Below are 26,056 nucleotides of genomic sequence, written 5' to 3'. Positions count from 1 at the left end.
GGACAAAGACATTGTATAGGCTAGTGTTACAGGCTGCATGTTTTCACTGTACACTCAGGTAAGCCTTAAGCTAATCTTCACTGTACCTCTGAAGTAAAACCTAGAAAAAAAAGAAAAAAGAAAACACGGTTCAGAAATAACTCACCTGTCAGAATTCTCTCAGATAAAGTCTGAGAGAAATGATACCTGGAGGATGCCACTGCAGGTTAAGCCCGAGGATATGCTAATACACCGTGTCACAACCTCTGTGCTCCTCAAACACACAAAAACACTGTTATTTTTACTTTCTCACACATACTCATAACACCTCAAATCAGCATCTCAAATATCACCCTCTAATTCAATGTCAGAACATCAGCACAGTCAGACGTGCTGGATGAACAGTCTACTTCACTTAAAAAAAAATTGACTATTTGAAAAAAGAATCAATTAAAAGTATTCATTAAACCCACCGTCTGCCCTTCTCATGCTTTTACTTTGTTCCTTGATGTATTTTTTGCACTTGTCCCCACAGGTGGTGAACTCTCACACACAGAGCATCACCCCCATCAGGCTATTTGGTACTCGGTCTGCACAAAGCACGTCTGGTACCCATAATCCTTCACTCTTTGTAGTCAGATACCTAAATAAACCGAGACACTGGTGCTCCCATATAGGAATGGCATCCACTCAATGCTAATAGTAATCAATCACACAGACTTGATACAGGGTTAAAAACCATTTATCGTCCAAGTCTTCATGTCTACTTGTAGTTTGCTGTCACAGTGGCAGATTTCTGTAGATTTCTGTGTGATGTAGACTGTGATTCATGTTTTTGATCCTTTTAACCAATAAGCACTTAACCTATAACTAGGATCACTGACCAAATGCAATATTCTGGGATTGTACAAACATGAGTCTCTGTAGCCTTTGTGTTAGTTGTATTTCCTTAATTTGCTACGCTAGGTCTTGAGCCAGTTGTGTTGCTGGTCTGCTAGTCTTCACCTACCCATCTGGACAGGCTGTGGATTGAAAGCTCTTACACTTATTATGGACTATTCTAACTTACAGGTCCAAAAAGACAAAGGAGAAAATTATATCTACTTTGATACATATGAGGACTGCTGGTCAAAATAAGTAGAACCTGCTGAGCAGTGGTGTCCCTTCTCATGAGGCTTCACATTCATGGATGCATGATTAAAACTGGACTTCAAAGTTCTGTTTTCCCTCAGTACCTTCAATAACATGTCCCAACCCACACACTTGCTATTAGTGTGAAGACAGCCTTAATGATTAAACTTCATGTCTGTGTTGAATCCTCAATAAAAGCAAGTAAACGTCCACTGAAATGTGCATAAGCAAGACGCTGAGCAGAGGATCGCCTCTCGGTAGCTGACCCCGAGCGGTGACTTCCCCGAGGAGGAGAGACAGTGACGAGATAAACTTCTGGAAGTGTCAGATTTTTTGATTAAACTGCCAGTTGTTTTCACTTTGGAAGTCTGCTATCTAGTGAGTTTCAAACACATGACAGAAAACAAAGCTATCTGTGCTCAGGAATGGACAGCCCTGATACCAAGAGAGAATATACCTCTTGAGTGAGTGGAGAGTGGAACACGAGGTCAGTGGCTCTGCACTGAGTGTGTGTTCAATTTTGTGCGTGATGTCATGTGTGTTTATCAGAGAGAGGACATGGTGGAATCACTGCAACACAATAGAGTACCGCAGTGTGGGTGGCCACACCCTTTCCTCTTAGCTCCCCTTAACAGACTTTTCTCCGGCCCCCAAAAAACTGCCTTGACAAGATTTTTAAAAAAAGAAAAGAAAAGCACAGAGGTGGGAAAAGAAGGGAGGGGATGGAATAAAATCCCTGACTTTTTCTTTTTTAAACACAACAAAAGCAAAAGAAAACCATGGGAGAGAAGAAGGGAAAATAAGATACTAATATAAGTAAGAGTGAGAGATTTGAGAGCTTTGGTGTAAACTTGACAGCAAGACTCTAAAGACAAAACTGAGTAGAATGGGAGAGGGGATGGAAAGAAACAAAATAGGTGTACAGTAATAGTCTAAAAAGCCATAGATAAATACAGGGGAACCTACAGGGAAGGTTAAGACCAAAAACACAGAGCTGTGTCCTGCAAGTGTAGCTGAATTATTGATGATGACTATGAGTTAAAGGATGAGAAGAAGGAGCACTTTCAGTGTAATCTCCCAGTGTACCATAAACATGCCTGCTCATATACGTAGAGTCACCTGGAAAAGATACCATGACGTTAATGCTTGACAACCGGATGGGCTCCAGAGATGGGAGCAGATCCCCAGGGACAGTCTGTGGCTGTCAGGAAAACAAAAAGGTCAAGGGTTGCAGCAGAACAGAGGTAGGAATGTGGTCAACACCTGTTCTAAACTTGCAATAGCAGACTCAGACAGAGTATTAGGAGTAAGCCACAAGGTACACAAAGCAAATAAGATGCTCATTAGGACAGTTTATTATTTGGCAGTTCTCATTAGCTTGAAATACTACAAAGAGCAGTCTTCTTACTTTGCTTTATCCCTTCCCTGCTCATGTTTTTTCTGTCTCCCTGCCAGGTCCTCGTTCTTATCCGCAGTGGAAGCCTGTTTGATCTAACGGAGTCCTGCTGTTCTGGCTCTTCAGCTCCCAGATACCAGGCACACACTCCTCCCTCACTCACTACAGAGGAGAGCTCCCTTTTTCTTACTCCTTCACAAAAAAAGAAAAAAAGAGAGAGAAAGAGAGAATCACAGGCCCTCCAACCCCCCTCCTTTTTAGAAATCAGACACATTCTCCCTCTTGCACAAGAAACAACTAAATAATTCATGAATTCAAAATGGCCTCGCTGCTGTAGAAGCTGCGCTGAGGCCAGCTGCACTGCGTGCATATGGACCATGTAGCTATGTAAGCTATGTTGACGATGTATTTCAATCAGAGGACAGTGGCTATCATTGTCATCACCAGCAAAGCAGGACACAATGGAGAGGGATACAGCCAGGGACCTGACTCACACATACTGTAAGGCTTCCTGGCTGTTTTCGGTAACAAAGGCACTGAACAATGGGTGGTAAGTGTCAACGTGCTGTGTGGTGATACAATAGCGGCTTTACCGCACAAAAAAAATTGTACCCGCCTGTTATTCCTTGGTTTTACTGGATTTCCACATGCTGTTGCCTGTCATGGCTCATTAACTACAGTTTTTGTATATTTAACATAACTATCAGCTGTCTTTAAAAAGTACAGCATCAGGAACAGACGGTGAGAAACACTGTCGAGTTTACCTTGCTGAAATATGCAAGCTCTTTCCTGGATGGGAGCGTACGTTGCTCTAAAACCAGTAGAAGTCTTTCAGCATTGACAATGCCCTTCCAGATGGGAAAGTGGCCACACAGGGCTGCATGAACTAGATCCATTTAGAGGTCTTCCAGTGATTTCTATGATACAATCACTCACGCCTGTTTTTAATGCAGTGCAGCCTGAGAGCTCGAAGATCACATTCGTCTGATTTTGATTTTTAGCCTTGCCATTTGCACAGAGATTTCTTCATGTTCTATCTTTTGATGAGAATATGTACTGTAGATAATGACACATTCAAAGTCTTTGCAGTTTTACACTTAGGACCATTATTGTGAAGTTATGCCACAATTTTAAGGATACAGTTTTACAGATTTCTGAATGTCTGCCCATGTTTCTGCCTTTCAAAGACGCTCTTTTTTAAACTCGTACACTGAGCTCATATTTCTCATTGAATAGTAAAATGTCTCAGTTTAGACGTCAGATATGTTTTATTTGTTCTCTTATGAATAAAATACAGGTTTAAGAGATTTGCAAATTATTGGAAATGTGTTTTTAATTACATTTTACATTACATCCCAACTTTTGTTTTGCAGTTGGAGTTGTATAATACAATACTTGTAACAGTTGTGACTTGTTGTTGGTTTGGATACTCAAAATAGCCAATCTAGGTGGCACATTTTCAAGTGAACTCTTGAACGTAGGTTATTAAAAGTTATTGCCAAATTAACCAGCACTTAAGTCCTAATGCACATCTGTCTGCATAAAACTTTCTGGGATGCCACAATTTATCGACAGGATCTTTAAAAAAAGAAAAGATAAAGCTAACGGTACAATAAATGTGCAAAGCGACGCGACCATAATGACTCCTCTTGGTCCACATTCATACTCAGACTCAGCAAGAAGGAATCCACCATTCCAGGCTGGGAAACTCTCCTCTGCATTCTTTAGAGGGAATACCAACGACACATGACAAGAGCCCCACTCACACTGAGTCACTTGCCTGCCTCCCACTTCAGCCTTTACATTACAGAGAATGCCTGTGTAGATATGTGTTATGGACAGCAACCTTTACCACGCAACACTGCCCTCAGACAGAAAGAAAACAAAGAGATGTGGGTGAAGCAAGTTACTGAGGGAAAAAGAAGAAGAGAAAAGGGATAGAGGTCACAAGAACATGCTTGTGTCAAACAGCTATGCCACAAATGTGCTGAAGTGATTGATGGGAAGGTTCTCTGTGCTGAAGGACATCCTTCATCTTCCCCCCGCCTTTAGGTTTTCTTTGGCAAAATCTCTGTCATCCAGAATTTCAGGGCTTTTCATTACTGAATTTTTTGTTTGGGTTTTTGGATAGCTTTTTTTAAACCTCCTGGTCTCAATTTTCAGTTTTGCACAGATCCAAGCAGAGGCTGACTCCCTACTTCTGTCTCTTAGACATAAACCATTATCACAGACCTCGAGAGAATCAGGTCCAGGCATTATCTCTCAGATGTAGAACACAAGAGCTTCTACATGTATTCTGGATCCTCACTGCTTCCATTTGAATTTAGTCAGGAGGCAGGACGCATGACACCTGTGAACACTGTGAGTTCTCAGGACAGTTACCTGCTCTACTCCCACGTGGGCTCAATCAGACACGATGCACTCTTTGTACTAGAGAGCTGTCAGTGCAGACCAATAACATCCAGCCTGATTGATTCAGATGTTTGCATTCCCAAGTACAACTTCACCAGGTGCTGTCTAGACAAGTTCAGGGCTGTAATACATGTGAAAAACAACTTCTATTATAGTACACACGGTATATTATCTGTATGGAAAGTTATATGGAGACCCACTCCAGCCCCTGTCCTGCATGCGCCACTGCACAATAGGAATGAGTGTGTGCACACGTATGAGGGGTGGGATGTTCCCGTTTCCACTCTGTTTGAAGCACATGGGCTGAGTCGGAATGTGAAGGGGGAGGAAGCAGCAGTGGGAGGGTCAGGGGATGGGTGAAGGCGGTAATCTGAGAGAGGTATCCCACGGTGATAGGCCAGCACATGGTCTTTACACACTACTATGAGCCTGGTGCACAAGGAGAGCGATGCCAGCAAAAAAGTCTTCACTATCAATCACAGGCCTCAATAGAGGAATACAGCAGCGCATACTGAAGGGGTCACCACATCATACTTTAACCACCTACGATGCTTGTTTAATGACAATATGACAGTCATTGCTTCCCCTAAAAATATCCAAGTCATGTTCTCGCCTACACTTTAAACTTTAACTCAGTATTCTGCTGCTTCCAACTTTCTTCATGAGGGGATACTTCTCCTTTAATAAACAAAAATAGGGCAAAGTCACTAGCTTTAACTTATGTGCATGTTTTGGGGGGTTTGTTCTTCTATTTTTCTTTAAATTAGACCCAGGCCCAGATATTTTTCTTCTGGCTAATAATTTGCAGTTGCATCACTGCAGCTTCAAAACACGCCTGACTGTATGATGCGGGATTCTTCAAAACACCCTGTTTAAACCACTTACAAAGGGAAAAAAGCAGCACTAAAATATAAATAACATCTAGTCTGACAAGAGTGAGAAATGAACTACAATCAGTTTTGGAAAAAATAATGGTTCACAAATTGTTTTTCAACAAATCCCATAGCCATACATCAAAACACGCTGCATTTCCCCCAAGCCCCGTCATGCAAAGCATCTAACTCCAGCCTGAACGAACACACGTCTACCACAGAATCAATAAAAAACTGACTGTGGCTACACAGTCAAATGATTGCAGGGCATTTGTGTTAAATGGCATCTGGTTGCATAAGTCAACAATACAAATGGCAAATCAGTGTATGCGATTATTGTCTGTATCAACTGTACTCCACAGCCCACAGCCAGCCACACTTAAACACGTGAAGAGCACATATAAGCAAGCTCTTCTTACAGGTACACACAGAGTATTGCCCCCTGGCCATGCTCAGTGACAGTCAGCTACAGCTCCTGCATTCAGATAAATATCAGACCTTAGGTATGGTATATGTGCTTCTGCCTCTAGCCTCTGACAGCTGTAGGACAACGTGTACTCAAGGTAAACCACATTTTAGGGTGGGTCATCCACTCCAGGCCTGGCACCAGCACCGACACGTCTTACTAACACAAATATATAGATGCATTCTGCAAGGTAAGCAATCAGAGGTGTTAATACAACCACACCCCCACGAGTGTACCTGAAATAAGGCTGGAGAGTGATTAAACAATGCACATCCTAGAAGGTGTGTTTGAACCACGCTGGACCACATTCAAAAACTTGACTGGTCAAAGGTTTACATTTGTTTGCCCGGGATACACGGGTTCCTGAACTCTTCCACTTTGCAGTAACACCACTTACAGCTGGAGGGAGGAAATTTCATGAAGTGACTTGTTGCAATAGTGGCATCCTATTACAGAACAACGCTCCAATTCAACGAACTCTTTGCAACAGCCCATTCTTTCACAATTGTGTGTAAAGTCAGACAGCATGTCTGGGCGCTTTTACACACCTGTGTCATTGGGACTGAAAACACCTGAATTCAAAGATTAAGACTCCAGTATTTTTTGCTCATACAGTGTTTCGCTATAGAAACGTCACACATGTTAACCAAACCCGGAGGGCACCAGAGCTACATTCCCAGATTGGTCGGATGACTGTGGGAGAGATCGACCCCCGCTGTGTCATGCAGAAAAAGCAAATGAGCCTTTAGCCTTTGTGGTTGCTTCCTACTCACATGCAGCCATGTTTCCTTACCGGCAAAGCAGAGCCCGCTGTAATGAGTTGCGCGCAATGATGCAATAAAAGTTTAAGGCAGAGTTTAATTGACACATCTATTTCCTGCTCCTAAAAACCAGCTAACTCAAAATGCGAGCCATTCAGCCAAAACACTGTTTAAGTAAAGCGAGTGTTTGTAGAGGTGGTGCATATGGTCTGAGTGTGGGGCAAGGGGCCTAAATGTGAGGGCTGGCTTTTTGTGTTCTAAGGATCAGAGAGCAGGGGATGCTCCCTCTTCAGAGCAGCAACCTACCCCCTAAACATTTTTTTTATCATGATGCTAGCAAAAAATTATGTATTGACTGTGGGAAAGAAAACGACAGTATTCCCACACAACAGTAGATTTAAACCAAAGCTAGGAATCAGCACTTTAAACAAGCCTACAAGAGGGGACTAATCTCCATCGGAGGAGCTCTGACGCTGGGAAAAACTAAAATAGAACAGGTTCACATAGCAGGGGGAAGAACTCTGTGTTCTCACACTCGGTTATACCGAAGAAAAGAGAGAGGAAGAGGCTGTGTGTGTATGTTTGTGTGGGCATCAGCGTGTCCGTGTGTGGAGTTTCAGAGAGAAAGGGTGATGAATGGCTTCATTAAAACAGCATTAGGAGAGGTGTGAACCCGAATGGCGAGTGCCAAAGTGCCGCGATTGCTCTGCTCCAACACACAGACACTTGTCACAATACTGAAATTCTCTCCTTGGTACCTGTGTTTACAGTGTTTGATCTTAATGCAGGTTTAAAACACAACCTCAGGCTTTAATAATTTCCCCGCTTAAAAAAAAAACTGATGGGAAGAGGGAGCCAGAGGGAGATGAGGAAACAGCAGTAACACCGTGCAGAAAGAGAGAAATGAAAAGAGGGAATAAAGGCAGCAGATGAGAGAAAACACAAAGCACAAGGATGCAAAGCAAGAGAAAAAAACCCCTGAAAGGACTGAGGTCTGAAGGTTCAGAATGGAACCAGGGTGTGTGTATGTGTATAGGAGTAACCTGATTAACCAGACCCTACAGGCTAGGCAAACCTACATTATTCTTTCACATTTTCCCTCAGCTCCTCACAAACCTAGAAAAATGGGGGCAATTCAGTAACCCTAGCAACCAACTCTGCCTACGTGCTGAGAAAAGCTGCTGATGGAGGGGGAAGGAGAGGCAAGAGATATGGAGATGGGGAGTGAAAAGGCTAATAAGTGTGCATACTAGACACACACGCTTATTGAGGTAAGCAGATGGATCTTACAGTCTAGTGGGGTTTCTTCACTTTTTTTCTTCACAATCCTTTGCTATTCAGCCCTCATGCAGATCCCTCCTCCTCTTCTTTCACCTAATTCTCCTTCTTCCCAGCCCTGCTCCTTTTCCCCCCCTCCACGGTTAGAACCCTTGCTTTTTTCTTCTCCTGCTCTCTGGTCAGTATGAGAGCTGTTCAAACACAACCTGTTTCCTCTAGCATCCCTTGGGAGTGTTATCCAACCTACTGTTGTGTTTTCTCTCCTTTCTTTCTGCCTCCCCCCTATTTATTTACAGCTGGATGTCTTCCCCCCCCCAATCGATTGTTTTATAGAGGATATGAGCGGGCTTTGTCTTTTGCGTGCTCAGCTTTATATAGATCCCTCTGTTCTTAAAGATGTTCTCACACACACACACACACACACACATCCTCTCTCTCTCTCTCTCTCTCAGCTGGTTGCGAGTCAGTGTCCGGTAGTGAGGCTCATGCACGCACAGTCCGTGTGCTGTAATCATAAAGTGATGATTATAGGTTTAAGCTGCCATAGGAGGTGTGTTGAAAATGTGTGTGCATCACATTTCATCACTGCTGACAAACATCATGAGAAAGAGCAAGGAGAGCAAAATAATTTAAAGGGGGGATAAACATTTGCCTTTGCCTTTCACAGTGGTCTTGTGAAACTTGTGAAAACTGGAAGTACAATTTGGAAAAAAAGGTGTGTGTGTTGGGGGGGCTGTTATTGACTGCTCTGCTGGTGCTATGTGTGGCAGATAAAGAAAGTAAACCTGCAAAGAGGCACCCAAACAGAGGTCAATACCTCAAAGGTGCTTGGGTAACATGCACATTCACACTGGCTGATGTGATTCTACAAACATCTGTAATCAAGAACTTGGTTTGACTCGATTTTGGTCTTTTATGCAAAAATGAACTATTACTTGGATTAACTTGGGCTCTGGGGAACATGTCTCGCCTTTTTCCTCTAGATTTTGATTATTTAGAGACAAAAAAACCCTGCAAAAAGGCCAGGGTATACACTGCCTTTCGCCCTATGACAGGTGGCAAAGGTTGCAGCCTCTACATGACCTTGAATTGGTTGAGTGAAAGAAAATGGACAGATGGGTGGATGGAGAGCAAATAAAATAAAAAAAACCTTTAGCAAACTGATAAATACTGAAAAGAGCCTTTTGCTTCAGAGCGTGTACACAAGCAAACATTCTGACCCACAGTAATCATTGTTTGGATGTCAAGATGTTGCATCCTGGTTGAAAAATAATTACAAAATGAAATGTTGTTCTGGCTCCTGTTTACTGAATCTCCTTCATCAAGGTTGCATCCTGGTTGAAAAATAATTACAAAATGAAATGTTGTTCTGGCTCCTGTTTACTGAATCTCCTTCATCAAGGTCCTTCCTGGGCATTCTCGTTAGGAAAAGCTTGCTTATCTGAGGCTTGTTTTTTATTTTGCTTTTATAAAATTAAACAAAAAAGACAAATGATAAGATATATAACTTTTCTTGCTTTGCAAAGTGGAATTGTACCTGTAGCTTTTTCATTGCTATCATACCTCAGGGGTTAGATTGTTTACAGAGGAATGGTTATGCGATGTTGCACCGTTTCAGGTCTGTACAAATAAGCTCATCATGAAATAGTTGTGTTTAAATATGTCTTTTTGTGACTGTGTTTTGTTTTGTTTTTTAAAGAAATGTTAGGAACTTATTCCAGCTTAGGCACCACTACCAGCAGCACATCTGTAGAAAAAAGGAAGTAGATATTTGCGGAAATCTTTTATTGCAACTAATACATGCCAGCTGTTTTATTCTAAGGTAACCATCTACTCCATATCTCTGGTTTAAAAAAGACAGATTTACTGGTTTGTAATGAAGTATGATTCGACACCGATTGCATATCTAGTAATTTCAGTATCAGCCACAATCGAGCGCTTCCATCTGGTCATTTTATCTACAGAAAGTTTATCTGTTGAGTTTCTTGGAAATATATGATACAGCAATAAAAAAAACAAAGCAGATCAATATTAAAAAAAGGATTTGAAACGTATTGCCTGCACACGCACAAACATAGGCAAGTAGTAACTTCTCCAACACAACACTGTTCAGCTTCATCAGCTTACAAAAACCAACTGTCTGGGTGGAATGCTACAGTTGAAATTATGCAAAAACAAAATCTACAGCAGGTAACAACAAAGTCTGCAAGGCTTCATCTGTGTGTGTGTGTGTGTGTGTGTGTGTGTGTGTGTGTGTGTGTGTGTGTGTGTGTGTGTTCTGCATGAACAAATAGCTTCCACATGTTTCAAAATGTCACAAACGAGGCAACATATTGACCAGACAAACAGGTGCACCCAAACACACATGTGCAAACACACGTGCACACGCACACACACACAAGCAGCTCTTCAAATAAAAAAAGCAGAGGCACCTGAAAAGAGGGAGGGAAGATTTCAGCCAATCACAGCATGCCTCAGCACTGTTGGCCTTGTATAGGGGTATCAGCCAAACTGTCGGGAGTAGCCAACCAGGGCAAACACAACATCTGTTACCCAATCCTTGCATCTGGAACATCTGGCAGTAGTTAACAGCAGTCATCTAGATGACTAGATGACCTCTGTCCTTACCCACTTGGCCCCTCTAACAGCTATTTTATTTCTTGTGTTTATCATTCACTTTAAAGCACCGTACATGTCATCATCTCTCTGATGAGCTGTCACATCTTAGATCTGCTACTGCACCAGGTAAGAAACAGACATTTCTCTTTTATCTCTCAGCAATCGACTGCGTCGTCAGTGAGACATCTCGGTCCACATCGCAACAAAACACTCACTTACTAGTGATCTGTGTTTACATTTGTGTGTGTCTGCACTGAAGGAGGCCAGATCAGCACTTACAGAGTTAGTCAATTTAATGCTGTGTGTTTTCTCTCAGGTGCCGCAGGAGCCTCACAGTAAATTGTCATACTGAATAGTGAAGAATGGGGAAGCAGACAAGCAAACGGGAACAGAAAATCAATGCGATTTTTCAGCCATGTTATGTCTGCCGCTGACATGGCACAAGACGACTGCTACTGCGCACTGTCCCACACACAGAACTGAAAGGACAGTGGGACACCTGGTTTGGAACACATTGTTCTATTGTGACTTTGCAAAGAGAACTGAGGAGATATATATATATATATATATATATATATATATATATATATATATATTAGGGGTGCAACGATACACAAAATTCACGGTTCGGTTCGGTTCGATACTTTGGTGTCACGGTTCGATATTTTTTCGATACAAAAAAACTGTTCATGCCTTTTTAATTTGTCATTTATTAAAATTATAAATATATATTTTAACTCAAAAGTACAGTTTTTAAATTTAACCCTAACCCTTGTGCGTGTTTTTTATTTTGACAGCGAATGCGCACCTGCGGACCACTTATGTGCAGCCCTGGTTATTTAGCTCATCATATTGCAGCCACAGAAATTCTTTTGTCCATGAAACCATAAAGCTGCACTTTCTTTTTGCCTTATAGTCTGATTTGTCATAACTTCTCCGTTTTGTGGTAAGCTTTTCTTTGGCTGTCACTTCTTCACCCTGACCTGTCTTATTTGGCTCAGCAGAACTGAAATGCTTTTACACACGCACTCACATAAGCTCAGCGATTCTCTGCGCGATCAACCTCTCACATGTTTAAGCTTGCTGCGGGAGATTTCACTTGTCATGTTTGCATAGTAAGCTAACGATTAATAAGACGATGTCAGAGGAATTGGTGCACAAATTATCATCACTCACAGATCAGTGCTGTCGCTCTCTATACACAGTTCGCACGATTGCAAAGTGAAAGCAAAAAAACAAGCGCAAATTCAAACGCGACTTCAATATGTCACATATTGACAGTGGCTCACCGATGCCAATGACATAATTACCCAGCTACATTTCTGAAAGAATGCAAAAGCATTGACATATATTTTTCCTTCCTACAATAGCCCGACGGGCAGGGAAGAGATAGATTTTGGTAGCCCGACTGAAAAAATCGCTAGCTCCGGGACGTCGGGCTAGCGATATTGCGAGCCCTGTATCTGATTGAGGAATCACTCATCTTTGGAAAAGAGAGTTTATTACAGAGAAATGTCTCTTTCCAAAATAAAAGCTATACTATCCGCTTCTTCTGGGCTATATTCTCAGCAGCATATTAAACATATAAGGAGAATCATGTGCTAACAGCTGTCTAAATGACTCGGCTAAAGTTAGTAGCATGCTTGTTGTATTTGTCTTTGCACTAGGATGATGTCGGCGTAAATGTGCAGTCATATTCGTCGTGTTCCCACTAGTGCTTTCAGGTTAATCTCGTTGAAATGACCTTAACGCCACAACACGGCAAATCTCCGTTAATGAGCTACCGCCGATCGCTCCGTGCATGGGGCTAGACGGCCAACACGTTAACGAGCTAACTGCGCTAACACACTAGTTCACACCAATGTAATTGAGCATTGCATGGCACATCCAACATACTGTTTTACTTTAGTCCATGACTCGCTTACCTTCAGGGTCATACGTCACATGAAAACCAAAATAATTCCAAACGCCAGATCTGAATGAGGTTCAATTTGCCTGTTACAAGGAGAGCTTAACTTCTGTCTCGCTAGCTTGCCCTGCGCTCTTCCTTCTGACTATGCTGTCTGTGTTGAGCGCTCAGTGAATCTGCATTCGACTACTCCGCCTAGGCTGCACTGTCGAGCCTAGGCGGAGTAGTCGAATGCAGATTCACTGAGCGCTCAACACAGACAGCATCGTCAGAAGGAAAATTGATAAAATAAATTACAAATGTTGTATTGTTCGATACATATGCGTACCGAACCGAAAGCACTGTATCGAACGGTTCAATATCGATACGAATATCGTTGCACCCCTAATATATATATATATATATATATATATATATATATAAACTTGTTTTTAAAAATCTTTCTCTCCGTTCTTTTATATGATGAAAGGCAAATACGGTAACTGCAGGGAAAACGACCCTCACGCATGAATCACGGTCACAGCATATGTGTGTGCATGAAAGACATTCGTTTCCTTTGCCCAAACACAAAGCCATGGGTCCAAACAGGAAGCTTCACACACTCCTGTATGATTCCTGTGTGTCCCGGCCTCCGAAACCTAAGTTGCACACAAACATCCTTCCTGAGTGATTATTTTAAGCTCTGTCAGCATTTTTAGTCAGCTTACAATACAACATTCAAATCCAAGGCCCCCCTCCTCTGCCCCATTATACCAACACACACTGATAAATAAACACACACACAAACACTGACACAGGATACGCCAAATAATGTTAGAGACTTGTGTGACTGACTCACGGTTGATAATTGCACCACTAAGTCAATGCAGTCAAGCTCTAGTTAGCCAGACGTTGTTAAAAAGATCACACACATGAAGCTTTTCCTCGTCCTCACAACCACACACCCACAAACAGGGCCTGTGCTGCAAACAAGTTCAACACAACCAGGTAGAGCTGGGCGATAGAACGATAACGATATGTATCGCGATATAACTTTTACTCGATAGAGAAATTAAGCTATCGCGATAGACCTCGCCGCTCTTGTCCTCAAAAAAAAAAAAAAGGTCAGCCAATCCAAACTAAGTAGCGCAGAGCCGAACCAATCACAGCCGCAGCGTCACGTCGCGTGACTTGTTACGTACAGCACAAGTGCCAAGCCGCACGTGTGTTTGTTTGGGAAGCAGCCAGCGGGTAATGGAGTAAATGAGTGTGCCGACTAGAAAAATCAACCGAGCGTGACCGAAGAGAAAACAGATGATGGTTCCAACGCCGGAGAGATTGTCAAACGGAAGAGCCATAGAAGTTCCGTAGTGTGAAGGTATTTCGGCTATTTCAAGTCTGACAAAAAACAGAGTAGCGTGCACTGTAAATTGTGCCGAAAGCAAGTCTGGAAATACAATAAACTGGTGCATGCGTCACACTGTGCGCCACGTTATTGTTTCGGTGAAATGAATTTCTACAATACTGTTAATCCTACTCTCTGCAGTGTTTAAATGCTTACATATACACACAGTTACTGTCCCTCCACACATACGACTCAGTTCTGCTTCTATGCCCCAGCTTTGTTTACTTTTCCCACCGAGGCTTCTAGACTTCTGATTGGCCGACATTTCGGCACGGTTAGGAATCTAGCGCCACCTGCTGCTTTGGCATGTTCATAGCAGCGTTTTCCTTCATTTCTGCCTTTATGTGTGGACGGGATTATTTTTTAAAACGAAAACGGAAAATCTCCGTTTTCAAAAATACCCGTGTACGTGTGGACGTAGCCTCAGTCTCTGACTGGAAGCGCTAATTCGTCATTCGGCTTTTGTCAGACTAAAGTAACTGTTAAAACTGTTTGAAAAGCTAAGCTATACAACAAGGAGAGATTGAGAATTTCCTTTTAGTTCTCAGTTTATTTGATATTGACAAAAGTTAGTCAGTTTTGTCTGTTCTTCTGTAAAACAAACTAAGATTTATTTTTAGAATTAATATTTTGTTTCTAAGTGGAATTGACAATTTAGTCTGTTTCGTTTGTTCTATTTTGAAACTTAAACGCTTTAGCGGCTGCCTTTTGTGTAGTTTGCAATATTTGCCTTTATTTATCTGAAAAAGTCTCATGTTCCTTAAGTACATCTGTTGAACTTATTATGGGAAATAAATATTTAAATAAAAACAAGCTGCTGATTATTTCACATTTTACTTGTGAGCAACGGCACATTTAAATCTTACAAATATAGTTATTTGGCTTATATCGTGATAGATATCGTTATCGCCTGAAATGAAAAAAACATATCGTGATATGAAAAAATCTCATATCGCCCAGCTCTACAACCAGGATATCTTTTCATCATCTGACTTAACTAAACTTAACTACAGTCACGCCAAATGGTCAAATGACACTGGTTATAAGGTCAATGAGTAAACCCAGGTTTTCAGAATCTAGGAATGAGGAGCCAAAAGAAGAGCAAACTATAATCCTAAACAAATATGAGGAAAACAGCACCAAAAACCACAGACTGAGTTAATAGATTATTGCTATCACTTCCCTGGCATTAAGCAACAGGTTATAATTTTGTTTACTGTTAAACTGATATGACACCTAGACATGTTCTTGTAACACATAATAACTATTTCAGACTCAGTTTATCAACTGAAATAACAGATATGAGGAAGAAAACATTATTTAAAACCAGAAGTAGGCTTTAACTATCTTTTATAAAGTCCAGTAGCCTAAAGAACTTGGAACTCTCCATTTTCCACTTGCCATGCCACAAAATAAATGTGACATATAGAACAATTAAATGTTTGAAATGTTGGCTTCCCAGCAAGTTCATACCATTTAAGAGTCTAGACCTGATGTTCCTGCAGTACAGCCAAAAGGTGGAGACATTCGCCAAAAGGCCTACAGTGTCTTACTATGGTTTATAAGACCTTCAACTAAACTTGACTGGTCAGTAAGCAGTAGTTAAGAGCTTAACCCTGATTCCTGGTTCATAGCCATTTGATATGAAAGCCATTGCAAAAGTGGGTCAGTGTTTCAAGTGTCATTTCACTTTTCCTTCTGCCCCTTAACGTGGATAAAGACAAAACAGAGATCTCCACACTGTCCCTGCACCTTCTCTTCAAATAAACATCACTCAACAACAATGGAGTCGCAAAGAGAAATACAGGCCAAGCACAGAACCTCACATAAAACAAAGACAGAGAGCCACAGTCATGCAGACAAAACCTCTTGCTGTGACACCACCTTTCCTATTGTGTGCTAGTGAAAGCAGCCATTTATCCTAAATCATATGTTTCTCTGGCAACCGTAAACACGCAGTTTATATGTACACATAGACAGACGCACATCACACTTGCAGAGATGACTGAGCTTATTAGCCTGCTACGAAAAGTAAGTAAAGTAAGGATACTGTTTCTTTAAATGGGTCTCTCAGTATTTACTCTAAAACTCAGCAACAGTTATTCAGTTCGACGTCAAATTGAATGGCCACTCGTACCCTTTTTGTATTTTTTTTCAGCAAACCACAAAAACACCACGGCCAATCAAAATTGATCAGTGGCAACAAAGGCAGATAGTTATTAACATTCCCAGATGTGTAAAACACCGACAGCTGCTTAAGGGCTGAGCCAAAACGCATTTGAAAAATGAAACATCTGTTAAAAGACTCGGCACACCTTAATTTTCCACTAAAATATTTCTTGCTCCTGATATTAAAGGCTGCCACTGGAATATAGGAAGTTGCTCTCTAGTGTTTGGTCGACACACATTTACAGGCTTTCACCCTAACCCTCGTTTACCTGCCTGCAAACACGTGTGGATTTTTAAAATTACAATAGAAAGATCTACTTAAAGTGCTGGTGAATAGTCACAGCTTTTTTTATTTGGTTCCCAAAAAACTCAATACTCTGAAGTCATAACCTCTCTATCCCTCTGCAAATATGTTGTATTTTCTCTTCCTCTTTCTCCATTCCTGATTCTCTTTCTGTCTGTCTTTTACTTCTCAGCACATCTGTCTGTGTGTGTGTGTGCCTCTCTTCAGGCACTTATACACACACACACACCCTCTTCCAAACCAAGTAGGAAAATACTGCCTAATGTTGCCTAATGTTGCATGGAATACTAAAACTACATAACACGTGGATACCATCTCTATTTCCACCAAGTAACAACTGTGCTAGAACACAGTATGATGGCACAGATGATCAGTGTATGTATGTATGACAATACTGCAGAAGTGTGACCAGTCTGTAGAAACAATAAACCACAGGCCACAAACACAAATTTATAGTAGCTAATAAGCCAGAATAATCAGCAGAAATCCATTCACCGTGTGCTTGACAAACACTGTCAAGCACACTCATCAGTGAGAGCGTGAGCATTCATGCCTCTCCCTCTCTTGCTGCAGCGCTTCATGAATGTCATCTGGGGAGGATTTAAATCCATTTTCCCCATGATGCTGCAGTGCATGGCTGCGACATGTAAAGTCTATCCCTTCTGCCTGATAATAGCAGAGTCATGCAGGTACGCATGAGCCCTTCTTGGCTAGCAGGACTGAAATTTGTAGAGCGGATCTAGCGAAGATTTGGGAAACAAGACAGACACGCGTTAGCAAACACAGAGAGAAAAAGAGTGAGAGCTGCCTGATGCTTTCTACAAGAGAGTCTTTAGCAGCAGCACACAGGATAATGACAGGCTGTAGTGAAGGCATGCTGTTGGGAATGTCACAGAAGAGACAGCATCTCGATGCATCTCTACACACACACACCCCTCAAATAGATATGAGGATGCACAGATTTACCCTATAATCAGTTCCTTCTAGATAGGATGGGGAGCAGTGAGGTAAGTGACAGGAGGAATCAATGCAGAGGGTCGATGGGCAAACATTAAGTCCGCAGTCTGACAAACCCAGCAGACAGTGCCCACAAAACAGCACAGACAGAAAGTCTTTACACGTGCCGCTGGGCATAAACAGCAGTCTAAAAGGACACAGAGACAACGGCGCTAATGCCACTGTGGTGCCAGCCAAAGTTTTCAAATGAAGCAAAGAAGGAAGAAATGGTTAACTGTGAGCCAGGTTACCCTGAATTACTCTGGTGTTTTGTTCAGATGCCAGAAATACCTGTTTTAGTGCATCGCCAAATCAAACCTCTGCCAGGATTTGTTGCAGATTTAGTGTCAGAAAAATAAAATAAAGAATATTGAAAGGAAAGGTTTGAGAGGTCTAAAATAAACCTCAGTTCAACTGCACAAATAAACAACAGCTTATGGATGACTAGCTTCAATGACCTGAGGTTCCATAAACTTGTTAAATCTATGCCAACGGGGACATCAAAGGTGTGTTTTGTCTGCTTTCCGTTGCTCCACACCTCACTGAGACACTCGACGAGCGCTCTTCCTTGTGTTTGCCACTCATATGTGCATTGACACCAGTAATTCCAGTTTAACAACCTTGTGATCTCCGATAACGCTTCAAAAGTATTTTGTTCCTTACTGACTATCAAGCTTCGTCAAAGAACGCCATGGGGAATTTCTTCGGCAGAAGAGGAGTGCTGAGAGGTGCCAGTAAAGAGGCGAGGGCGTGAAGTGGGCTGGTGTCTTCTCTTCGAAATGGAAATAAGAATCAAGCAGTCGTGGTGGTGGTGTTGGGGGATAAGCCAAGCAGTGGCCCATCTTATCTAGTCATCTGGCACTGCAGTAACAGTGCAAACATGCTGTAACACCCACTCCCCTTCCTGGTACCTCTGAGCCTGTTTCTTCCCTCTCCAGCCTCAAGTACATACCACACAACCCCTCACCCCCCAAGATCTGATAAGCACACACTGTCACTCTGAGTGACAGTGGGTGCTGGATCCAGTGTGACTGCCTGATGACAGGGAAAAAAATCAACAAACACAACAATCAGCTAGCGACTAGTTAACAACTCAAACGATCCTTCCTAACAGCTACAATCTACTCTCCCAGCCCTCTCGTGTCCTTGATCACCGGCAGAAGCTGCACCGATGAACTGCGATCGATGAACAAGCCAGGGCACAAATCGATCATTTAATTGCAGTCTGCGTTTAACGCATGAGCGAGCGGTGCCGGTGCACAGCAGCAGCACAGACACGCAGGAGACACAGAAGGGGAAAGAAAACGCCCTGCCTTGTACAGTGTCGAAACCTCAGCCCTGTGGGTCCTCTACGCAAACATACACACATCACCTTAACGTATGCTTTGATAGGAGGCCGCGGTGAGACCACATCTGGACGACACCTAATTTGTGAGCGTTTCCTTTCGCCTTTTGTTGGCCACACGCTTGGGGGCACGCTGATCATCATGTACCATTTATGATTGCCATTATTTATACACACAAAAAGTGATCCGCCACGTCTGCACAATGACAACCTTCTCGAATGGTTGGTGAAATGCAAAGGCAAGTCTGTCCTTTACGCCTGGTAGGATAGGAGAGGTGAGGGTAACAGAAAAAAATGGGATGCATTACGCCAAGTCAGATCAAACACAGCACGCAGTAAAGTAAGCACAGATTTGACGCTAAATCTCTCCGGGTTGTGCTGCATGAAAACATCTGAGGGGCTTTGAAAAGTTTTACCTTTAACTTGAGTCTCATATTCGGCCACGATCTCCTTGTCCTTTCGGAATTTCGCTGGAGACGTCATGGCTGAGTTTGGAGATCAACCACTTGTCCTCGCAGTAAAGTCAAATTTCTCTTAATAATTCAACAAATCAGCCGTAGATGGAAGGATTGTCAATCTGGAGCCGGTTTTTCAAAAAAGGAAAAAAGAAACAAAACAGCCAAAATGAGATATTTACAGCTCTTCAGTGTTCCCGTGGATAAGTATTGTCTCCCTGCCTCTGCTCACTCAGGGCGCATTGTGAGTTTGGCGCTGCTGCTGCTGCTGTGTGCTCCTTCCCGACGCCGCGCCTCACCGCCTCCTCAAGAGTAATGGTGCCAACAGCTTCATGAGAAAGGAGAGTCATTCCCTTTACGAAAAAAAAAAAACCGATTAACTTCTTACTCAGCACTTTGGAAAGTTTTTTCTTTTGTTACTTGCCCCGAGCGAATCTCGATCTCACTGCTGCCCGTATGCTTGTCTAAACTAAAGTGCTACCCTGTCTTCCACCACCCACCTCCTGAAGTGCGAAAGAGGAAACCAAGTGGAGAGATGGAGGGGCTGGCTGCTGGTCAGCCCCCAGTGCGCAGGACAGGCATGGATGCACACATTCACGAGTACATACAACTACATCTGCTACAGCAAGCCTTTAGCTTGCATGCTGCAGGACCGACGGGTATTTATTTGCCTAGGTGAGCTTAGTTTAAATGTGTTGGTAGAGGAACACCTATTTAGGAGCAGGTCACTGCAAATGTGGCTGAAGAGAGCCTCGTGCTTTATTTAGCTATGAACATTAGCGTAAATGCATATAAATTCTAACCCTTAAACGGTAACACGCTAGTTGTGAATAAATACATACATTCCTTCATAAATTCAGCTTTTATAAGAACAGAATACCTGTATACATATATTAAAATGCATTCCATCTTCAGCCTATTACTACGTCAACTTTCTTTTTCTTTTACACTGGCTAAACTACGACCCCGCCTCATACCTACCACTCCACCACGATTGGTCAAACGGTCACACGTGAACGACATTCAAGTCCACCAATCAGCTTTTTTCAGAATTTTGAATCAGGGTTCGTCAAGTTGAATTTTTACCCAATCGCATTCAGAATCCGTAATGAATTTGACCAATAGCGTTGGTTACTATAAAGTGTACATCCAATCAAAATAGCGTATAGGGTCTTTTAAAGATAGTTTAAGGAAGTCCCGTTAAATACCAGGAAGTTGTAAACAAAGCTGACAGCTATTTAGTTAGCTGTTAAGTACATGAATGGATGCCCAGTAAGCCGTGAAAACAGGCCAGTTGTTCATCGATATCGTGGATTAATTAACAGTACAGCTTGTTTTATACATATAGAGCGGGTTTCGCGAGAATATATATATATATCCCTTCGTATGTTCGTTTCACAAGCTAACGTTAGCTGCCTTCCGTTATATCGTTAGGAAAGGCTAACGTTTGCACAAGGACATTGGAGCTAGCGTTGACGCTTGCAAAGTTAATTTACAGCTTTATTAAACCGAAGTGAACGGTTAGTGAGAATTCTCAGTGTCTGGTTCTTTTTTCCCTTTCTGCGTTTGCTGTCCGGAGGCAGAAAGAACGTGAAAAAAAGGGCGAAGTCCGCATTTAGCAAAACAACAATGTCTACTTCAAACGCTAATTTTAAAAACAAGTGTGTGACCCAGGTGAACTGCATATTTTGTGACAGCCTGCTCTGCACGAGAGGCATGAAGGCAGTGCTTCTTGCAGACACCGAGGTCGAGCTGTTTTCCACTGACATACCTCCCAATAGGTAAGAGCTAATTTTCTTAGTAGTGCTGCTAGTTTTTGTTTATGTCGGTTTCCAAGGCAAGTGGCAAAACTGTGGCAAAGTGATGTCTGTCTGCTTAACCGATTGGAGGAGATACACAATGCTCTGGCCAAGCTGCCGTTATAATTAATAGGGTTTGTTGTATGACAATATAAAATAAGTGTGTGTGTTGTTTTTTTTTTGTCCTTTAATGGGTGTGTTTGTGTCTCCTTGCACGAACCCTCCCCGCAGAACTGTTGACTTTGTGGCCAGCTGCTACTCCACTGAAAGCTGTAAATGCAAACTGAGAGACATCGCATGTCTCAAATGGTATATATTATATTATATTATTCCTTTTCGTCTTTGCAGTGTTTACTTTGGAAACATAATCTGTTGATATTCATAAGAAGGACACCAAACAGGTAGTTGCATATGTACACATATCTGTACAAATTGTTGGGCCTGTCAACTGTAAGTTTATATGCTGATTATTTTATTTTTGAGCCTGTTGCTATACTAAACATTAGGTAGTGCTTGAAAAGCAACATTACAATTTATACACTTTAGCACAAGTGATCAAATGATACCGGAAAATACTTGTCTTTACTTAAAAATGTCAGTTAAATAAATATTAAAGCCATTGCCAGTTATGTCTGCACATATTAATTTTAAATCATATTTACAGCACAGTACAGTAAACAGTGAACCTTTATAGAGTTTCATTTGTGTTCATGGGCTTTTGTTATTGTACGCAGGGCAAACACAAACATGTGTTAGATAATGGAAACTCACTAGTAGTGTTGGCACTTTTCAGAAGTGCCCCCAGCAAATAGCTGACTCACGTTTCTTCTTTATCCTCGCTCCCTCCCTCTTTTAGTGGAAATGTTGTGGGCTATCACGTTGTAGCCCCCTGCAAACCCTGCCTGCTCTCCTGTAACAACGGCCACTTTTGGATGTTCAATAGCGATGCTGTTTCTACTCTCAACAGACTGGATTCAACGGGTCAGTATAAATTCACCTTTGATAAAACTGAAATGCTATGCAATTGCATAGTCCATGAGATGTGTACATAAGACTTCATAAGTCCCCTTCACATGTGTCTGCAGGCCTTAATCTGCTCCTTTGGGGAGATCTTCCTGAGCTAGATGACAGCGAGAATGAAGAATCAGAAAGCCCATCAGAGGAGGAGTGTATTAGGTAGAGTGGGATATGGACAATGTGAGAGACCTGGAGTGCCAGCTTTTGAGAGGTGGAGATTTAAAAAAAGAAAAAAAGTGTATAATCCATGCTGGGATGAGACAAAAGAAGAGGAACCAAAAGGGTAAATGAACACCCAGTTACATGGGACCAGCAATCCTGCTGTACTACTCTGTGTGGGCTGAAAGATTAAACCATTGTTCACTTATGACCCTACCTGGAAAAAAAAAGTGGTGTCACAGCAGGTGTTTTCCCACTATAAGCTGGCAGAGAACACCTGCCTTGACATTAGTGATTTGGGGTGTGGCTGTAAATACTGGAAGGTTTAAACCCAAAGAGAGCGGTACAGGGGAAGCTTTTGGTGCTCGTAATTGAGTGTTTTAATTACCCTTTAACCTGTGACCATGCCTTTCCTGATCACTTTTCACTGTTAAAAGCACAGACACGCACATTCACACATTCTTTTCAGTCTTTCTCTCATTTTTGTACATTTGTGTGCTATTATTTTAACAAAAAAAAAACATGCAGCTGAATTAAATTGAAAATAACAGACAGCTACACTCCATAATGTAGTGTGTTCTGCTTTTCAGAGCTCATTGTTTTGATCAGCCTTATGAAAAGTTGGGTGTGGTGTGATTAATTAATGGTACATACCAGTGAATGCTTTGCTTTTTCACACCATTAACACCATCAGATTTTTCTGGGTAGGAGGTCTGAAATTTACCTATATCCTTTTTTTTAATAGCACTTATCTTTATGTTGAATGTGCTGTAATAAGTAAAACTTCTAATAACGGTAATCTTTTAATCTCTGGAGGCCTTTTCAGATATGGGACATTAAAATGTTAAAGTGACAGCATTCTGTTCTTCAGACATGGGTGACTTTTACGTTCATGTTCCTCGAGGTTTTATTAAGATATACTAAGGGGACTGACAAAGAGACAAACGTGTGTTTGTAATATTTTGAGTGATATGTCGAATTATTGGCAGCAGCTATTGACGCGTAAAGAAAAAAAGAGCTTTTCTGTCTTATTGGGATCAACTCGTGAGATACTCAACTCGCACAGATGCAGCAGAGGCATGCATTCAGATTTACGCCATGTCGAATGTGACACAAATTTTTTCTACCCGGAAAAATTACTGTCACGACTTTTGCTTAAAAGTTATCGGGGTGCCCATTCAGGCACAAAGCTAACATGCTCAGATGCTGTCAAATTAATGAAAAGGCGCTAACTGAAACTTTGAGTTCTTTTTGAATCCCTCATATTGAAGAAATAGCACAATTACAGAGTGATGTATCTATTTATGTTCCTTGGTCGTAAAGGGCATATTTAATTTAGGTTACCTTACAATCTGCTCTTCTGTCATTGGTGGATTTTGAGATGCTGACATAGTGTTTGCTGCACTTGTGATAGCAGCATTTAAGTGTTTAACACCCAGCCGAGTCTGACTGTAGCAGTGTTCCTTACTAACTTACTAACCTATGAATGGGTTGTGCTTTCACACAAGCCTGTGGAGCAGCTGAGTGGAGTATTCACCCAGAGCTCAAACAATAAATAGCTCAATATAAACAAATGCTTACATTTGTGACAATTTAAAAAAAGCATGCCGATCATGAAGCAAGATCGTGAAAACATGAGCTCAAATGGGTGCGAGTGTCCTAGCTCTGTTTCTGTTGCACAACTGTTCACTTTTTATGTAGCAGCATACCTGTAGCAACTGAGGAGATGGAAAAAGTGAACTCCAAAGAATCATGGGACATATCAGTGTTTAACTTACAGGTTGCCTCCTAGTCTAGAAAGATAATTACTTCATGTGGCGCCTGATTTATAGAAAAGCCTTTGACTTTTTATTTGTGAGCTGTTTGAAATGATGCTTAAACCAGTGCTACAAAGCTCCCAAAATTGAATATTTTAGCCTTACTGAAATGAACCTCTGTTAAACTGTAACCTCTGGGCTGTTGCTGTATATTAACCTGTCATCACTGAGTGACCAGGCCATTTACTCAGCAAGCTACAAAATCCTCCATTCACAACAGACTCAACTCAAAGCCTCTTTTTCACAGTGCCATCCTTAAGCTCTTGTTATTGTTTCACTGCTGTGCCCTGCTAATACTATGATCCTGTCTTAAAGTAACAATGTTTCTGTGGGTGATTGACAACTTCCTGTGTTGCCGGTGAACATTATTTTAAAAAAGGAAAAAATGAGCAAATGTTGAATGTCCCACTTTTTAGGTGAAGGAAGAGGAGAAGAAAGGAAGCAGCTTTTTAAAATGTTTAACTGGCCTCTGTTTGTCTATGCTATAGCCTTTAGTTGTGGAAATACACCCATAAACGAGGAAACTTTTTCTGTATTTTCCACATCTATCACCTTTTAAAAATTATAACTGACAGTCTGTCACACTTTCACACCAAATACTGTCTGTGTGGATACCATACAGTGCATCAGCTAGGTATTTATTATATCCACAAACCAAATATCTATCACCACATACTTACTTTGGGGTTTTTTTGTTTACAAAATTTGTTTACAACTGCTTGTTTTGTTTTGTGCTGTAGTACTTATGTTTCTGTTTCTGTATTTAATATTTAATTGTGTAGTGCTTTGTTTTGTACATTTAAAGACTGAATGTGTGCAGTTTTACCTCAAGAAGGTATTACTCGTGAGCTTCCTCTGGCTAGGACAATTGTCAAATGATAATCAGAAGAACTATTTAAATGGCTGTGTCTGGATGTGAATAACTTTGATTAACATGCCCTGCTGAAAATGTATATTTTGGAATTGCACTGAAACTGCATTGATAGTTTGAAGAAAATGATTTGTTGTTTTGTATGCTTGTTAAATTAATAAAGTTTTTCTTTTTTTTCAAAGTTTCTCAGTTGCCCCAAACTTTTTTTTTTTGTTGTCAGTTTTTTTTGAGTATATAACAAGTGGACACTTTATTAGAGATACTGCTCAACTGCAAATGCAAGCATCTGTTTAGCCAAGACAGACAGCAACTCAATGCACCATGTTCAAACTGAGCATCAGTGAAGAAAGGTGATACAAGTGACTTTGCATATGGAGTGACTGTTGTTGGCACAGGGATCTTGTCTGAATATTAGACAACAGTAACTCAAATGATCTGTTGTTACAACCGAGGTATGCAGAAGAGGATATAGCTACAGCAGCAGAACACCACATCAGGTGCCACTTCCATCAGCTAAGAACAGGAAATGAGCTACAAATCCCACGCGCTCACCAGTATAGGACAATAGAAGACTGGCGAAACATTCTCTGGTCTAATGAGTCTTGATTTCTGCTGCAAAATTCCGATGGTAGAGTCACTGTGGGGGATATGTTTTTGGAGTATTTTGGACTACTTGGCACCAACTGAGCATTATTGCTGATGATGTCTTTTGTTTTTGTACAAATCGTCTGATTGCTTCTTTCTGTAGGATAACATGCAGCGTCACAAAGCTCATATCATCTCAGACTAGATTCTTAATATGACAATGCATTCATTTTGCACAAACAGCCTCCAGAGTGTCCAGATTTCAATCCAACTGAGCACCTTTGGGATGTGGTGGAAAGGGAGAGTCACATAATGGATGTGCAGCTGACAAA

At 41.5% G+C, this 26,056-nt stretch overlaps 2 protein-coding genes across 4 annotated transcripts in view; one reads left to right on the top strand and one right to left on the bottom strand.

Moving 5' to 3' along the window:
- Positions 1–20,020, bottom strand: part of srgap2 (SLIT-ROBO Rho GTPase activating protein 2) — a 53,928-nt gene extending 33,908 nt beyond the window's left edge. Inside the window, exon 1 of one of the 3 annotated variants that reach the window (XM_085406246.1) lies at positions 19,438–20,020. In XM_085406246.1, the coding sequence (XP_085262372.1) occupies positions 19,438–19,504 (67 nt within the window). In that variant the 5' untranslated portion in view covers positions 19,505–20,020. Of the gene's footprint in view, positions 1–2,518; positions 2,646–19,437 lie in introns of those variants that run through there. The other 2 variants (XM_085406244.1, XM_085406243.1) reach the window with 2 other exon arrangements.
- A 677-nt stretch (positions 20,021–20,697) lies between these two features.
- On the top strand, positions 20,698–25,319 carry LOC146669722 (protein FAM72A). The gene is made up of 4 exons (XM_085406242.1): positions 20,698–21,257; positions 21,507–21,584; positions 22,132–22,256; positions 22,361–25,319. The coding sequence occupies exons 1-4, from the start codon at positions 21,106–21,108 to the stop codon at positions 22,453–22,455; spliced, it is 450 nt and encodes a 149-aa protein (XP_085262368.1). The 5' UTR covers positions 20,698–21,105; the 3' UTR covers positions 22,456–25,319.
- Positions 25,320–26,056: the final 737 nt, after the last annotated feature.

The sequence above is a fragment of the Rhamphochromis longiceps genome, linkage group LG5 (genome assembly GCF_057381845.1).
Source record: "Rhamphochromis longiceps isolate RC_006_pf linkage group LG5, R_longiceps_female_GT1.1, whole genome shotgun sequence".
NCBI classification, from domain to species: Eukaryota; Metazoa; Chordata; class Actinopteri; order Cichliformes; family Cichlidae; genus Rhamphochromis; species Rhamphochromis longiceps.
The sequence above is the reverse complement of the archived record's forward strand: the minus strand, read 5'-3'. Positions and strand labels throughout refer to the sequence as shown.

Excerpts from the sequence above, each read along its gene's own strand:
- LOC146669722 (XM_085406242.1), top strand. The coding sequence starts at position 21,106 with ATGTCTACTTCAAACGCTAATTTTAAAAACAAGTGTGTGACCCAGGTG. Across the intron at positions 21,258-21,506 it reads ACTGACATACCTCCCAATAG|AACTGTTGACTTTGTGGCCA; the intron begins GTAAGAGCTAAT and ends CCCTCCCCGCAG. Across the intron at positions 21,585-22,131 it reads GACATCGCATGTCTCAAATG|TGGAAATGTTGTGGGCTATC; the intron begins GTATATATTATA and ends TCCCTCTTTTAG.